This window comes from Salmo salar, chromosome ssa26 (assembly GCF_905237065.1).
Source record: "Salmo salar chromosome ssa26, Ssal_v3.1, whole genome shotgun sequence".
Taxonomy (NCBI): domain Eukaryota; kingdom Metazoa; phylum Chordata; class Actinopteri; order Salmoniformes; family Salmonidae; genus Salmo; species Salmo salar.
The window spans coordinates 31,498,181-31,513,966 of record NC_059467.1 but is presented as its reverse complement, the minus strand read 5'-3'; the positions used below and the strand labels follow the sequence as shown (position 1 = coordinate 31,513,966).

At 43.5% G+C, this 15,786-nt stretch overlaps 1 protein-coding gene across 1 annotated transcript in view; it reads right to left on the bottom strand.

The window, feature by feature from the left end:
- LOC106587600 (FERM domain-containing protein 5) overlaps window positions 1-15,786 on the bottom strand; it is a 122,927-nt gene that overhangs the window by 7,258 nt on the left and 99,883 nt on the right. Inside the window, exons 3-13 of the mRNA XM_045708769.1 lie at window positions 12,064-12,106; window positions 11,823-11,901; window positions 9,099-9,196; window positions 7,834-7,957; window positions 6,754-6,841; window positions 4,288-4,376; window positions 3,903-3,966; window positions 3,120-3,211; window positions 1,388-1,462; window positions 1,212-1,280; window positions 515-621 (exon numbers count right to left, since the gene is read on the bottom strand). Coding sequence (XP_045564725.1) covers window positions 515-621; window positions 1,212-1,280; window positions 1,388-1,462; window positions 3,120-3,211; window positions 3,903-3,966; window positions 4,288-4,376; window positions 6,754-6,841; window positions 7,834-7,957; window positions 9,099-9,196; window positions 11,823-11,901; window positions 12,064-12,106 — 928 coding nt within the window. The remainder of the gene's footprint in view (window positions 1-514; window positions 622-1,211; window positions 1,281-1,387; window positions 1,463-3,119; window positions 3,212-3,902; window positions 3,967-4,287; window positions 4,377-6,753; window positions 6,842-7,833; window positions 7,958-9,098; window positions 9,197-11,822; window positions 11,902-12,063; window positions 12,107-15,786) is intronic.

Below are 15,786 nucleotides of genomic sequence, written 5' to 3'. Positions count from 1 at the left end.
GACAAGCTTTGTGCGTCAGTGTGTGTGTGTGTGTGTGTGTGTGTGTGTGTGTGTGTGTGTGTGTGTGTGTGTGTGTGTGTGTGTGTGTGTGTGTGTGTGTGTGTGTGTGTGTGTTAAAAGCCCCCAGAATAGAGGCACTGTAAGGCTATAATCTATTCAGACACTAAAGCAGTGAAGTACCATAGCAGCATAGACCTCAGACACGTTTAAATCTTATGGCAGCTGCTTTGTAAGGCACTTCTAAAGAAAAAGTAGGGTTTAAAGTAGCTCTGCTAGCGGTGCAGATGCAATCTGGGACCAGTTTACTAATGGGCTAAAATGCACTTTCAATGGAGATTATTCATTGAGCATATTTTTCAGTCCAGGAATAGGCTTTATTTGGGTCTGGCAAACCAGCCATCTGTGTGCTATAACTTTTTGTTACACACATAAGTAGACTTAATCCAGCCCTATCTATGTCTACTGTAAATGATTGTAACTGATGTGTGTGGAGAGGGGCCAGTGTGTGTTTTACCCTCCATGATGGAGATGTGTACAGCTCTCCGTCTTTGTCGGGGGACACTGGTCAGCCTTGGGCCGTGGGTGATGGAAGGACAGCTCCTACTGGGTACCAGACCAGCCCTGTGGAAACATGTTACATGTTGGGGTTAAAGGCATACGCTCTTAGAAAAAAGGGTTACAAAAGGGTTCTTCTGCTGTCCCCATAGGAGAACCCTTATTGATTCCAGGTAGAACCATTTTTGGTTAAATTTAGAACCCTCTGTGTAAAGGGTTCTACATGAAACCGAAAAGGGTTCTATCTGGAAACAAATAGTTATTCAAAGAGTTCTCCTATGGGGACAGCTGAAGAACCCTTTTAGGTTCTAGATAGGATGATATATAGTGGAGGTAATTCAGCTGACAGTTTTATCCAAAGGGACTCACAGTCCAGGAACATATAGTGTATATTCAGTATGTGGGCCATGTGGGAATCACACCATCTAGAGTTGTAGGCAACATTCACAAACTAACAATTCTGATATTGTTTTCAATAATTGGTCTTTTGGCCATTCAGATCAGATCTGAAAAAAATCTGATGTGATTGGTCAAAAGACCAATGAGTGGAAGAAATATCAGAATTGGGCTACTTGTCTAAACACAGCCATGGTGTAACTCAGACATCAAACTAACTGTCATGGTGTAACTCAGACTTCAAAAGCACCAAGGCTCACCTGTGAATCTCTGGAGGTTCCCGTTTTATTTTGGCACTTTGCTCCATCACTTCCTTAGCAACCCTGCCACTGAGAGCCAACACAGAAACAAAACATAACACTCAACCATGCATTATCACCAAAAACTGAACTGAAGGATCTTCAAAACGTTACTTATAGCCAGTACATGTATTTACCTGTATCTGAATCTACTTCCTTTGAAGAACAGATTACTGCTGGACACCGTTCTGACCTGGCTGGACTTGTCCAACCTGTGAGTGAACAGAGACAAAGAGATTTAGCAATGTAATAACATTGTAATAATAGCACATAAACTACCGGTCAAAAGTTTTAGAACACCTACTCATTCAAGGGTTTTCTTTATTTTTACTATTTTATACATTATAGTGATGACATCAAAACTATGAAATAACACATGTAGTAACCAAAAAAGTGTTAAACAAATCTAAATATATTTTATATTTGAGATTCTTCAAAGTAGCCAACATTTGCCTTGATGGCAGCTTTGCACACTCTTGGCATTCTCTCAAACAGCTTCACCTGGAATGCTTTTCTAACAGTCTTGAAGGAGTTCCCACATATTCTGAGCACTTGTTGGCTGCTTTTCCTTCACTCTGCGGTCCGACTTATCCCAAACTATCTCAATTTGTTTGAGGTTGGGGGATTGTGGAGGCCAGGTCATCTGATGCAGCACTCCATCACTCTCCTTCTTGGTAAAATAGCGATTACACAGCCTGGAGGTGTGTTGGGTCATTGTCCTGTTGAAAAACAAATGATAGTCCCACTAAGCACAAACCAGATGGGATGGCGTATCGCTGAAGAATGCTGTGGTAGCCATGCTGGTTAAGTGTGCCTTGAATTCTAAATAAATCACAGACAGTGTCACCAGCAAAGCACCCCCACACCATCACACCTCTTCCTCCATGCTTTACGGTGGCAAATACACATGCGGAGATCATCCGTTCACCCACATCACGTCTCACAAAGACACGGCAGTTGGAGCCAAAAATATCCAATTTGGACTCCAAAGGACACATTTCCACCGATCTAATGTCCATTGCTCGTGTTTCTTGGCCCAAGCAAGTCTCTTCTTCTTATTGGTTTCTTTGCAGCAATTTGACCATGAAGGCCTGATTCACACAGTCTCCTCTGAACAGTTGATGTTGAGATGTGTCTGTTACTTGAACTATGTGCAGCATTTATTTGGGCTGCAATTTCTGAAGCTGGTAACTCTAATGAACTTATCCTCTGCAGCAGAGGTAACTCTGGGTCTTCCATTCCTGTGTTGGTCCTCATGAGAGCCAGTTTCATCATAGTGCTTGATGGTTTTTGCGACTGCACTTGAAGAAACCTTCAAAGTTCTTGAAATGTTCCGTATTGACTGACATTCATGTCTTAAAGTAATGATGGGCTGTCGTTTCTCTTTGCTTATTTGAGCTGTCCTTGCCATAATATGGACTTGGCCTTTTACCAAATAGGGCTATCTTCTGTATACCACCCCTACCTTGTCACAACACAAGTGATTGGCTCAAACACATTAAGAAGGAAAGATATTCTACAAATGAACTTTTAAGAAGGCACACCTGTTAATTGAAATGCATTCCAGGTTACTACCTCATGAAGCTGGTTGAGAGAATGCCAAGAGTGTGCAAAGCTGTCATTTTGAAGAATCTCAAATATAAAATATATTTTCATTAGTTGAAAACTTTTTTGGTTACTATATGATGTGTTATTTCATAGTTTTGATGTCTTCACTATTATTCTACAATGTAGAAAAGGGTAAAAAATAAATAAAAACCCTTGAATGATTAGGTGTTCTAACACTTTTGACCAGTAGTGTACATTGTATCATATATTGATTGATTGATTGATTGATTGATTAAATTACTGATAGTCAGTGTAACTCACTTGTAGAAAGCCTGATTCTCAACTCCACACTTCCACAGATGTTTACAGGCCTCAGGTGTAGGTGCAAAATATGTCAAGATGATCTTCTTGTCCTGCAGTGAGTATACACATGTAGGTATGAGTATGCACATCTGAGTATGACAGAGTATGCACATCTTGTAATTCACATCTTCTGACTTGGCTACCAAAACCATAGAAATAGAATGAATAGAACGGGTTTGGAAGCTCTTACCCTGGCATTTGACTGGTAAACTCATGGGTACACTTGCAATGGCTGCCTGGTATTGTGATGCAATAATTTACATGGTATTTTGGAATGTTCTATAAACTGAGGCTGGATTGCCATGGTAATGCAGAATGTTCATTCAAATTATGCTAACTGATGTGGCTCATGCAATGGAATACATTTTTTGTAATGCCAGTTGAGTTGACTCAAATCACAGCACAGATTGAAGGGTGCACTTCCTGCTTTTACTTTCTGGCATGGGTACACACAAAATGGCTGCCAGTCCACCAATTAAGCAATCATTGACTTGAATGGAGACACCACTTCTATTCATTCTATTTCTATGAACAAGACTACAATGAGTACACATTTATCTATCAACAATGGACCCACATCTTATGTCCAGTTAAGTCATTAGCTTCTCTATTACGGCTAAATTACACCTTCTCCCCAAAGGCCATTTCCAATGCATAAAACAGGTTTATCTACATGAATTTCACTGTGTAATTCCAGAGCAGAAAGGAACCCATTTTAATAATGCATGTCATGGAACCCACCTCTTTCTGATTTGCATATATATGGAATGTCTTTGCCTCAAACTTCAGCTTTGTCACCTCGTCCCTACCCACCAAGACAAGACAAGACCAGTCAAAACCGAACAGAACATTGAGAAGCGTTGAAATATTCATTGTGACCAACTGGCAGATTAGAACAGCTCTGTTTTATAGTTAGGAGGATGGACAAATAGGTTTAGGTCTGAGACTGGGATTCTGGACTGCCAGGTTAAATAGAACAATTGCTAACAATAGGCAAGCCAAATGTCGCACGTTTTATGCAACAACTTCACACTTACATCTCTTACATTTTATGCAACTATTTCTGGCTGTAAAACAATGAAGGCTTGACAAAAGTTATGACTATGCTAACCATATTATTACTCACCACTTGAGGAAATGGACTCTCCTGTTCCCCTGCAGGACAGTGAAGCCAAACGGAGTGAAGGCCAGGAAGGCAGGGTTCCCTGACACATCCTGACACAGACACAACACAAGTATTGAATACACGGTGTATGTTGTTGTACAGATGTCGGATCTTAACTTGATCACTCTTTTGTCGCAGAGAATTTTCCTGCTACATCAAGAAATTCAAATGAGCCTTGTGAGTCCCTGAAAAATAGCAGTTGAGTCAATGGGATCAGGGCATGCTATCAAAATTATTTTCTCACTCACTCAAACGCTAGGTCTTGGTCCTAAAACTGCAACATTCAAATGTACCAAAATGTATTTGAAATGCAACCATACACATCAACAACCACCATTTTATATAGCTTAATAACATGAGATAGATATTGGTCTCCACTAGGCTACGACATACAGTACAAGGGTCAACTATATCCTAAGCTTATGAATGAACTGTCAAAATTTAGTTCAATCGCAGGCTGTGTCCATTTATTATAATCCACACGACACGCTGTAGCCGGCACGTAGCCTACATAAGGTACAGTGAGGGAAAAAAGTATTTGATCCCCTGTTGATTTTGTACGTTTGCCCACTGACAAAGAAATTATCAGTCTATAATTTTAATGGTAGGTTTATTTGAACAGTGTGAGACAGAATAACAACAAAAAATCCAGAAAAACGCATGTCAAAAATGTTATAAAATGATTTGCATTATAATGAGGGAAATAAGTATTTGACCCCTCTGCAAAACATGACTTAGTACTTGGTGGCAAAACCCTTGTTGGCAATCACAGAGGTCAGACGTTTCTTGGAGTTGGCCACCAGGTTTGCACACATCTCAGGAGGGATTTTGCCCCACTCCTCTTTGCAGATCTTCTCCAAGTCATTAAGGTTTTGAGGCTGACGTTTGGCAACTCGAACCTTCAGCTCCCTCCACAGATTTTCTATGGGATTAAGGTCTGGAGACTGGCTAGGCCACTCCAGGACCTTAATGTGCTTCTTCTTGAGTCACTCCTTTGTTGCCTTGGCCGTGTGTTTTGGGTCATCGTCATGCTGGAATACCCATCCACGACCCATTTTCAATGCTCTGGCTGAGGGAAGGAGGTTCTCACCCAAGATTTGACGGTACATGGCCCCGTCCATCGTCCCTTTGATGCGGTGAAGTTGTCCTGTCCCCTTAGCAGAAAAACACCCCCAAAGCATAATGTTTCCACCTCCATGTTTGACGGTGGGGAAGGTGTTCTTGGGGTCATAGGCAGCATTCCTCCTCCTCCAAACATGGCGAGTTGAGTTGATGCCAAAGAGCTCCATTTTAGTCTCATCTGACCATAACACTTTCACCCAGTTGTCCTCTGAATCATTCAGATGTTCATTGCCAAACTTCAGACGGGCATGTATATGTGCTTTCTTGAGCAGGGGGACCTTGCGGGCGCTGCAGGATTTCAGTCCTTCACGGCATAGTGTGTTACCAATTGTTTTCTTGGTGACTATGGTCCCAGCTGCCTTGAGATCATTGACAAGATTCTCCCGTGTAGTTCTGGGCTGATTCCTCACCGTTCTCATGGTCATTGCAACTCCACGAGGTGAGATCTTGCATGGAGCCCCAGGCCGAGGGAGATTGAAGTTCTTTTGTGTTTCTTCCATTTGTGAATAATCGCACCAACTGTTGTCACCTTCTCACCAAGCTGCTTGGCGATGGTCTTGTAGCCCATTCCAGCCTTGTGTAGGTCTACAATCTTGTCCCTGACATCCTTGGAGAGCTCTTTGGTCTTGGCCATGGTGGAGAGTTTGGAATCTGATTGATTGATTGCTTCTGTGGACAGGTGTCTTTTATACAGGTAACAAGCTGAGATTAGGAGCACTTCCTTTAAGAGTGTGCTCCTAATCTCAGCTCGTTACCTATATAAAAGACACCTGGGAGCCAGAAATCTTTCTGATTGAGAGGGGGTCAAATACTTATTTCCCTCATTAAAATGCAAATCAATTGTTGAAATTTTTGACATGCGTTTTTCTGGATTTTTTTGTTGTTTTCTGTCTCTCACTGTTCAAATAAACCTACCATTAAAATTATAGACTGATCATTTCTTTGTCAGTGGGCAAACATACAAAATCAGCAGGTGATCAAATACTTTTTTCCTGGATTGTACACTGTAGGTAAGGTACTGTATTGTATACAAACACCGCTTCCAGCTGTCCCCTGGCGGCGATTTTAAATATTTCTTCATTATTCAAATCCTCCTGCTGCAGGATTATTTTCCTCCTGCGACGAAAGGTGTCAAATTAAGATCCGACATCTGTATGTAATGTACAACTGGCCTCACAAACAGAATAGCAAAGAAATCATATTGTATTAAATGAGGTTCAGGCTGTACTGGAATCAATAGAGAGCTAAAAGGACTCTGCCAGTGCAGAGCTATAATGGACCCTTCTCTTATCATGGTGTTTGTACCTTGCAGGGGTGAGGGTCCACACCATACGTCTCCAGCTCCTGGGCCTTCTGCAGGAAGTTCAGCTCTGACTCTTCTGGAGTCTGTCCTCTGTGAGATGAGGACACAACATCAGTCTACTGGGACTTGACAGATTACTGTGGGGTGGGCTGTGTGATGATGGATGAAAAAGGTTCCAGCGGTGAGCTAATGATTTGTAAAGTGAATGTTGTTTCATTCATTTCAGTGAGTGAAAGATGAGAGAGACCAACACTAGAGGGCAGCAAAGGTAAGATCCTGTAGGTGGTCTACAGTAGTAGAGTCTGTATATATGGATACTGCATATACTGTGAAGGGGGAGGGGAGAGAGAGAGAGAGCCTCTTGAGGGTGATGTGATGTTCAGCTGACTGGCAGAGTTGTCCCAGGTTGCCACAAACTAATGACACAGCAGTACAGTACTGAGAAATACACACACACCCGCACACACACCCGCACATGCGCATGCACGCACACACACACACACACACACACTCTTAAGGTCACTGCGGTCCCTTCACCCACTATCCATAAGCAGGAAGAGTTGGACAAATAGCAGCTAGGAAAATATAGTATATTCAGCATATGATGTGGATATGAAATTGCATATCTACGGCTTAGCTAGGGTCATGCATAATGTATCTCATCACAATATCTATTTTCATCATGGATGTAACATTCTATCTAGGAGAGATAGGATGATCTTGTATCAAATTAGGCTCACAATCATCATGCTGATGATGACACTATATTCAATTACAAGCGCTATGTCAAATATCATAATCATCTGGTAGAGAGAGAGAGAGAGAGAGAGAGAGAGAGAGAGAGAGAGAGAGAGAGAGAGAGAGAGAGAGAGAGAGAGAGAGAGAGAGAGAGAGAGAGAGAGAGAGAGAGAGAGAGAGAGAGAGAGAGAGAGCAGAAAGAAAGGGAAAGAGAGCGAGGGATGAGGCATTGGGATGGATGATGTCCATGTTCAGAACCAGGTGTGCATGGAGACTACAGACAGAGACAGTGAACTATGTGTCAAATAAAATCACAATGAGGAGTCTGACAGGTGTCACCTTACATTAGTTCTGTCTTGTGGATGTCAGAGATGCGTCTCTCCAGCTTCTCTGAGTGTTTAGGGAAGAACTGGAACTTAGAGCTGTAGCCCTCAGGATGCTTTCCAGGATCATAGTCACCAACTTCAGCTGGGGGAGGATGGAGAACACAGGAGACAACAGAAACAACTTTACATGTGATGTCTGCAACACACAAATACATTACTGGGAAGACCTATGTAACCAATATGACATAAAGCCTAGTGATCTGGCTGTTATAAACCACATGTATTGTAGTCATGGTATATGCCATCAGAGCTTCTCTTCTATATCTCTGCTATAGGTTAACCAGGCTGTTCTACTGCTGTTCTTTCATGCAGCCCTGAGATTCTGTAAGAGCCAGGCCCAGACAATCAGACAATGGTGGGCTTGTCTCTGTGTGGCAGGGGAGCAGGAGAGCCAAGCCTTAAATCAGCTGCCTGAATGCCAATGAGGATGCTGCCACAGTGCTGGAGGCTACAGCCTGAGCTCTAGACCTATACCTCCACCACTACCTCAACTCACACACTCACATCACAATCAAAACAATAGGTGACAGTGCTATTTTTCCATTAAGTCTTATAACAAACACCTTTATAAAACCCTCTTAGGCCTCACTCCCCCTATCTGAGATATCTACTGCAGCCCTCATCCTCCACATACAACACCCGTTCTGCCAGTCACATTCTGTTGAAGGTCCCCAAAGCACACACATCCCTGGGTCGCTCCTCTTTTCAGTTCGCTGCTGCTAGCGACTGGAACAAGCTGCAACAAACACTCAAACTGGACAGTTTTATCTCAATTTCTTCATTCAAAGACTCAATCATGGACACTCTTACTGACAGTTGTGGCTGCTTTGTGTGATGTATTTTGCTTTGTGTGATGTCTCTACCTTCTTGCCCTTTGTGCCGTTGACCGTGCCCAATGATGTTTGTACCATGTTTTGTGCTGCTACCATGTTGTGTTGCTACCATGTTGTTGTCATGTTGTGTTGCTACCATGCTGTGTTGTCATGTGTTGCTGCCTTGCTATGTTGTTGTCTTAGGTTTCTCTTTATGTAGTGATATGTGTTTTGTCCTATATTTATATTGTATTTCAAATTTTTAAAAATGATCCCAGGCCCCCGTCCCCGCAGGAGGCCTTTTGCCTTTCGGTAGGCCGTCAATGTAAATAAGAATTTGTTCTTAACTGACTTCCCTAGTTAAATAAAAAAATAGGCAAGAAATACATGGGGTTGCTGTGGTCCATTTACCTTGTAGTATGTAGGCAGCCAACATGGCAGCATCCGACGTCTTACACAGGAGACGGCCATGGTACAGATCTCTCTTGATCTGTAGGAAGACTAGATATCTGCAAAGGAACATCAGAAACAGTGTGTTTTCTGGTCCACTCCAAACAAGCTGAACCTAAATGATTTGTTTCTAATTTCTTTCATTCCATTTGTAGCTCCATTTAAAGGGATGAGTGGGTCATACAGACGGCCAAAGAGAGCCCTGATCTTAAATTCCCAGACGATGTTCTTCACCTAACTCTTTGTTCGTTTGTTGGTTGTTTGGAAAGGGTTTGTAGAGGAGAGTGTTTGAGATAGACAGTGTTTGGTAAAGGAAGGCCTGAGGCGAATAATGGCGCATCTCTCTGAGTCTGTCTCTGCTCCTTCCTGCCTCTAGCCTATAGGGCCAGGAGACCATTCCATTCCCAGCTAAAGCACAGCCACTTCCACAGCCCAACACAGAGGGGACTTCACCTTTTCTGGCCCTTCTCTTAATTGGAACCTTTTATCTCTCAGGTTGAGGAGATAGTGAAGAATTCTCTCCCTCAGAGTTCTGTCGACATGAGACTCTTCTATAAAGCAGGATGATGAAATAACTTTTCCACTTCTACTAGTTTGAGTCAAACAAACAGTCCCCTGGTTGCTACTGGGTCGTTCTACACAGGATGACAAAACAACGTGGAGACGGCTTCCTCTCCAATTCAATATCAAATAGGTTAGAATCCTGCTGGAAAGTAAACGGCACAATAGATAAAACTGTCTACAGGCAACTCCATGTGTCCAGGTGTGTTAAGACATGAGCGGAAAAGAGCCATTGTCAGGGATGTTTTGGTGCAGGAATATCAGCATTCAGCAGGTTTACCAGGTTAGCAGCATAAACAATATAGTGTCTCTATGCAACATAGGCCCTTTGCCCCACGAGGAAATGAAAGGAATAAGTAATGCAATAGAGGTTTAATTCTGTGACTCAAGCTTGTTTGTGTGATGAGTAGCCTAACCTTGCCTGAGACCTGAACACGTAAAGTCAGATAAGTCACAACTCTATACTCTGCCTTCACATCTTCTCCTCCCTGCAGAGTGCTGCTGACTTCGCCTGGTGCAACATAATATACACTCTAGCTAATAAATATATGGAAAACCAGTCTGTGTCCCAAATGGCACTACTTTTGACCAGGGCTCTGACCAAAAGTAGTGCACTATATAGAGAATAGGGGGCCATTTTGGATTCACCCCAGGCTTTTAGTTCCCATCTCCCCATCATTAATACATAACCTTGTCGAGTCTCATTCAGAACCTGCTCTGTTAACCACATCCTTACCTCCTACACTGCAGTACCACCCTCCTCTTCAAATAGAACTTCACTTATCATGATCTGAGTGGATCTGAGTGGATCTGTGATGATTATCTTTCACCCTGGTTCTGTCCTCTATGATTTCACATATCATCTGTGATTTAGTTATGATTTGAGGTATAATTAACTCCTCGTGATCTACTGGTTTAACTGTAGTCTTCTGTGACAGACTGTTACTTGGCCAGCACACAAGAAATGTGCTTTTGGGTTTATAGATCAGTTTAGCTGTGGTCCATGGAGAGTCCTCCTTCAGTCTTCTGGTTGAGAATGTGATTGTTATTCAGGCTCTTGCAATTCATGTGAACGTTTCATATGAGATCAAGTTGCCTCAGACTGCATCCCAAGAAAATGCACATTTCAGAATACCTTACCCAGCATTAATTTCACATACCAGTGGCTTATCTTCTCTAAGAGCAGTAAAGCAATAAATACCATTATTCATCATACAGCAAAATGTGTGTGTGTGTGTGTGTGTGTGTGTGTGTGTGTGTGTGTGTCTAGTCTTTACAGAAGGTGCTGCTGGCAGCATCACCAGATGGTAGAGGATTGGGAAGCGTTCTCTCCCTCCCTAGCTCTGACTGGGGTTATGAGACAATGGGAAGCAGTGGAAAGTGAAAGGGGCTAGATTGCATGATGAAGAGACTAGGGTTGCATCCAAAATGGCACCCTATTCTCTATATAGTGCACTACTTTTGACCAGGCTCTGGTCTTAGTGCACGACATAGGGAATAGGATGCCATTTGGACACAGACTAACTAGGTGAGGTGTGAGGAAGGCAGCCGTTCCTCCTCCCTCCTTCCTCCTCCCTCTTTCCTCCTCCTTCCTCCTCCTCTACACCGTAGTGTGATTGTCAGAGATAGAGTACCACATTGTGCAGGCAGGGTGACCTGACATTGCAACTTAAAGAAAGAGTTATCTGGTCTAAATCCTCCTACAAACGGATTCACTATAGGCTTTTGATACCCCTAAAATCAGCTTGTGCTCACTCATTCATGCCTGTAGTCTACCACTGATATTCTAGATGTGTGTAAAATTCAGCATCAACATGAGAAGTTTCAATCAGATGAAAGAGAGTGAATGCCCACTGTTGGAAGAATCCAACGTCATTTGGACCATTTGGACCAAACCAATTCTTCAAATCCATTGCACCCACTGTAGGCAAAATCCACACTCTCTTTTCCTACCACCTATCCCTCCCTCCCTCCCCTCCCTCCCTCCCTCCCTCCTCCCTCCCTCCCTCCCTCCCCCTCCCTCCCTCCCGGTTGGGTTGACAGCAGTGCATGGCTGGCACCCTAGTCTCCTCTATTATAAGCCCACTCCATTCTGCCTGTCAGACTCTGTCTCTAGTCTCTTACCTTGTGATTTCCTCTTTCAGGGCAGCCGGGTCGGGAGGGTAAAACTTTACACGTAAACACATGGTGAATGGAGGCTGGGCTGGGGGGAGAGGTCACATGTTAGAACAGAGGCTTTTTATAGTAGTTGCTGTGACCTAACTAGTAGTAACTGCAAACGACTCAATCACCCAATCAAATTCGCAACTGCATATCATCATGCATAATTCAATAGTCATACATGGTCATGCATTCATGTACTTACATTTCATTTGTTTGGCAATACATTTTGTAAAACCCAACCAGTGCTGAAAGACAAACAAAAACAAATCAGTCAAAAACGGTGTTTTCTAGGCGCTAAATACCTGACTGGTATCCCTCTGCCTCTACTCTAGACATTAGTGACAGACTACGTGGTCTGATTTCTCAGTAGTTGTGCATTCTGACTTGTTGTCTACAGCTGGAGGGCATTCTAGAACAGAACTCCACTGAGCATCCTAATGCTGTGTTCTCTCTACCTCGCTGATGTTTACATTCTCCCTCTCTCTCTCTCTCTTTCTACTCATCCTCCTCCCTCTCTCTCTCCTCATCACGCCCCCCCCTTACCCAGTGACTCTTATAGAGATGAAAGAAAGGAAAGTGCTTTAGAGGAAGGACACTCAGAGAAACGCTTGTTGTCTGTCAGCTCATAACCATTTGGAGGAGAAAAAAACATCTCTGGTGAGTTGAACAGATGTTATCTCAATTAATCTGTATGAATAAAGGTTGAATGAAAAATGGAATACATTAAATGAGTGGGGAGGGTATGACACTACACCGGTGATACTGGCCTAGTTTGTTGATGTTCTTCATATCTCCCAGACTTCACCTGTCTCTCCCCTGGCCTCGAGGTTCTGCTCTGGAGAGGGGGGCTTGGTTGAGTGCTTCACTGATAGACTGTGACAGAGTTGTGTCTGTCAAAGCCTCATTTACCCTCACTACAGTCCTTCTATCAAACCCTGAAACACTGCTCTAACTACCTGCCAATCTGTAAGGTGTATAGAAGAGACTGACAGTGAATATAGACTGGGTTAAGTACTCTGACTCTGACTGAGGAAGGCACCAGTGGCGTGTATTCATGGATGCCAAGAGAAGCCAGGCTTCCCCAAAATATTGATAAATATACACTGCTCAAAAAAATAAAGGGAACACTTAAACAACACAATGTAACTCCAAGTCAATCACACTCCTGTGAAATCAAACTGTCCACTTAGGAAGCAACACTGATTGACAATAAATTTCACATGCTGTTGTGCAAATGGAATAGACAACAGGTGGAAATTATAGCCAATTAGCAAGACACTCCCAATAAAGGAGTGGTTCTGCAGGTGGGGACCACAGACCACTTCTCAGTTCCTATGCTTCCTGGCTGATGTTTTGGTCACTTTTGAATGCTGGCGGTGCTTTCACTCTAGTGGTAGCATGAGACGGAGTCTACAACCCACACAAGTGGCTCAGGTAGTGCAGCTCATCCAGGATGGCACATCAATGCGAGCTGTGGCAAGAAGGTTTGCTGTGTCTGTCAGCGTAGTGTCCAGAGCATGGAGGCGCTACCAGGAGACAGGCCAGTACATCAGGAGACATGGAGGAGGCCGTAGGAGGGCAACAACCCAGCAGCAGGACCGCTACCTCCGCCTTTGTGCAAGGAGGAGCAGGAGGAGCACTGCCAGAGCCCTGCAAAATGACCTCCAGCAGGCCACAAATGTGCATGTGTCTGCTCAAACGGTCAGAAACAGACTCCATGAGGGTGGTATGAGGGCCCGACGTCCACAGGTGGGGGTTGTGCTTACAGCCCAACACCGTGCAGGACGTTTGGCATTTGCCAGAGAACACCAAGATTGGCAAATTCGCCACTGGCGCCCTGTGCTCTTCACAGATGAAAGCAGGTTCACACTGAGCACGTGACAGACGTGACAGAGTCTGGAGACGCCGTGGAGAACGTTCTGCTGCCTGCAACATCCTCCAGCATGACCGATTTGGCGGTGGGTCAGTCATGGTGTGGGGGGGCATTTCTTTGGAAGGCCGCACAGCCCTCCATGTGCTCGCCAGAGGTAGCCTGACTGCCATTAGGTACCGAGATGAGATCCTCAGACCCCTTGTGAGACCATATGCTGGTGCGGTTGGCCCTGGGTTCCTCCTAATGCAAGACAATGCTAGACCTCATTTGGCTGGAGTGTGTCAGCAGTTCCTGCAAGAGGAAGGCATTGATGCTATGGACTGGCCCGCCTGTTCCCCAGACCTGAATCCAATTGAGCACATCTGGGCCATCATGTCTCGCTCCATCCACCAACGCCACGTTGCACCACAGATTGTCCAGGAGTTGGCGGATGCTTTAGTCCAGGTCTGGGAGGAGATCCCTCAGGAGACCATCCGTCACCTCATCAGGAGCATGCCCAGGCATTGTAGGGAGGTCATACAGGCACGTGGAGGCCACACACACTACTGAGCCTCATTTTGACTTGTTTTAAGGACATTACATCAAAGTTGGATCAGCCTGTAGTGTGGTTTTCCACTTTAATTTTGAGTGTGACTCCAAATCCAGACCTCCATGGGTTGATAAATTGGATTTCCATTGATTATTTTTGTGTGATTTTGTTGTCAGCACATTCAACTATGTAAAGAAAAAAGTATTTAATAAGATTATTTCTTTCATTCAGATCTAGGATGTGTTGTTTAAGTGTTCCCTTTATTTTTTTGAGCAGTAATATATATATATATGTATATATTAAATGGACTATTCGTCTCTGTGTTTCATAATTTTCCATTAATTTGCAAGGCTGAATGTATCTCACCGGAGAAAGCATCCGAGTGAGCGAAATAGCGCCCCTCTGTCTCTATATGTGCAGGCCATCTATTTGATGCTGTCTGGTCAAAAAGAGTATGACATTGTTGCCGCATGTAGCGTTCAATGCAAGGGAAGCCAGCAAGCATTTGGCCTCCATTCATAAAAAAGTATAAAATAATAGCCAATCAGTGTTGAAATAAACTGAGTGAGCTCAACTGTGAATGATCCTGGTGCACCAAAAAAATGTGTCAAGGGAAGCCAGTTTGGATTTGGCTTCACTCCAATCACGTCACGAGAGCAACACGTCATAGACAGAAACAACTTGAATTGTTGCATCTCATGTTGTTGTCCTCCGGTGGCTAGCTAGCTAAAATGGGACATTTCCTAAATTATCCATAGATGGAGAAAGGGATTTGGAGTTGTGGTTTTACATAATTCTCTGTACTGGCCAATGATGGAGATTCTGATCCAACCATAAATTCATATATGGTGCCCTGACCTGAGAGGATGGAAGTTCAATATGTAGCTAGATGTAGAAGGTTAATGTTAACTAGCTAACATTGCCCATGAAAGGAAGTTAGGCTAGTGAGCAAGCATTTTAGCCAGGTGGCCTAGGACAACAAAAACTAAAAGCATTTACTGTATGACAGAGTCATAGACCGTTTCATCAACATGAAAGAGAGTAGGATGGAATTGGCATTTCTCTACAAGTAGGGTGAGTCAACATGTTTTTTCTACTTGCACGGATGCACACACACACAGAGAAATCAGAACAGCCACATCATATTTAGCGTACATTGATTAGACTAAATTGTATTTGGTATATTTTAGTTGTCTCTGTATTAAACTAGGCATAGGTGATTTGATGAGGGTGAAATGTTGAAGGTGAAATGGTGCTGGAATACTGGAGGCAGCTCCTGTTTTCTCTGCGACTTGCGGTTACTCTCCCTGGTTCTAAATCAATAGTTGTTTAGTAGTCCGAAAATGTGGGAAACATTAACTGACTTGACCATTCTGTAGGTCATGTAACTGTTTGTTACATGCAATATGCTTTGTGGACTTCACAGGACAGATGTTGCTCTCAGGTTTTGTGATGAAACAAAGGTGTGGTTGAATTTATTCTGCCACTGTGTCTTCTTATTGTCTCGGCCTTAGGCCTATATA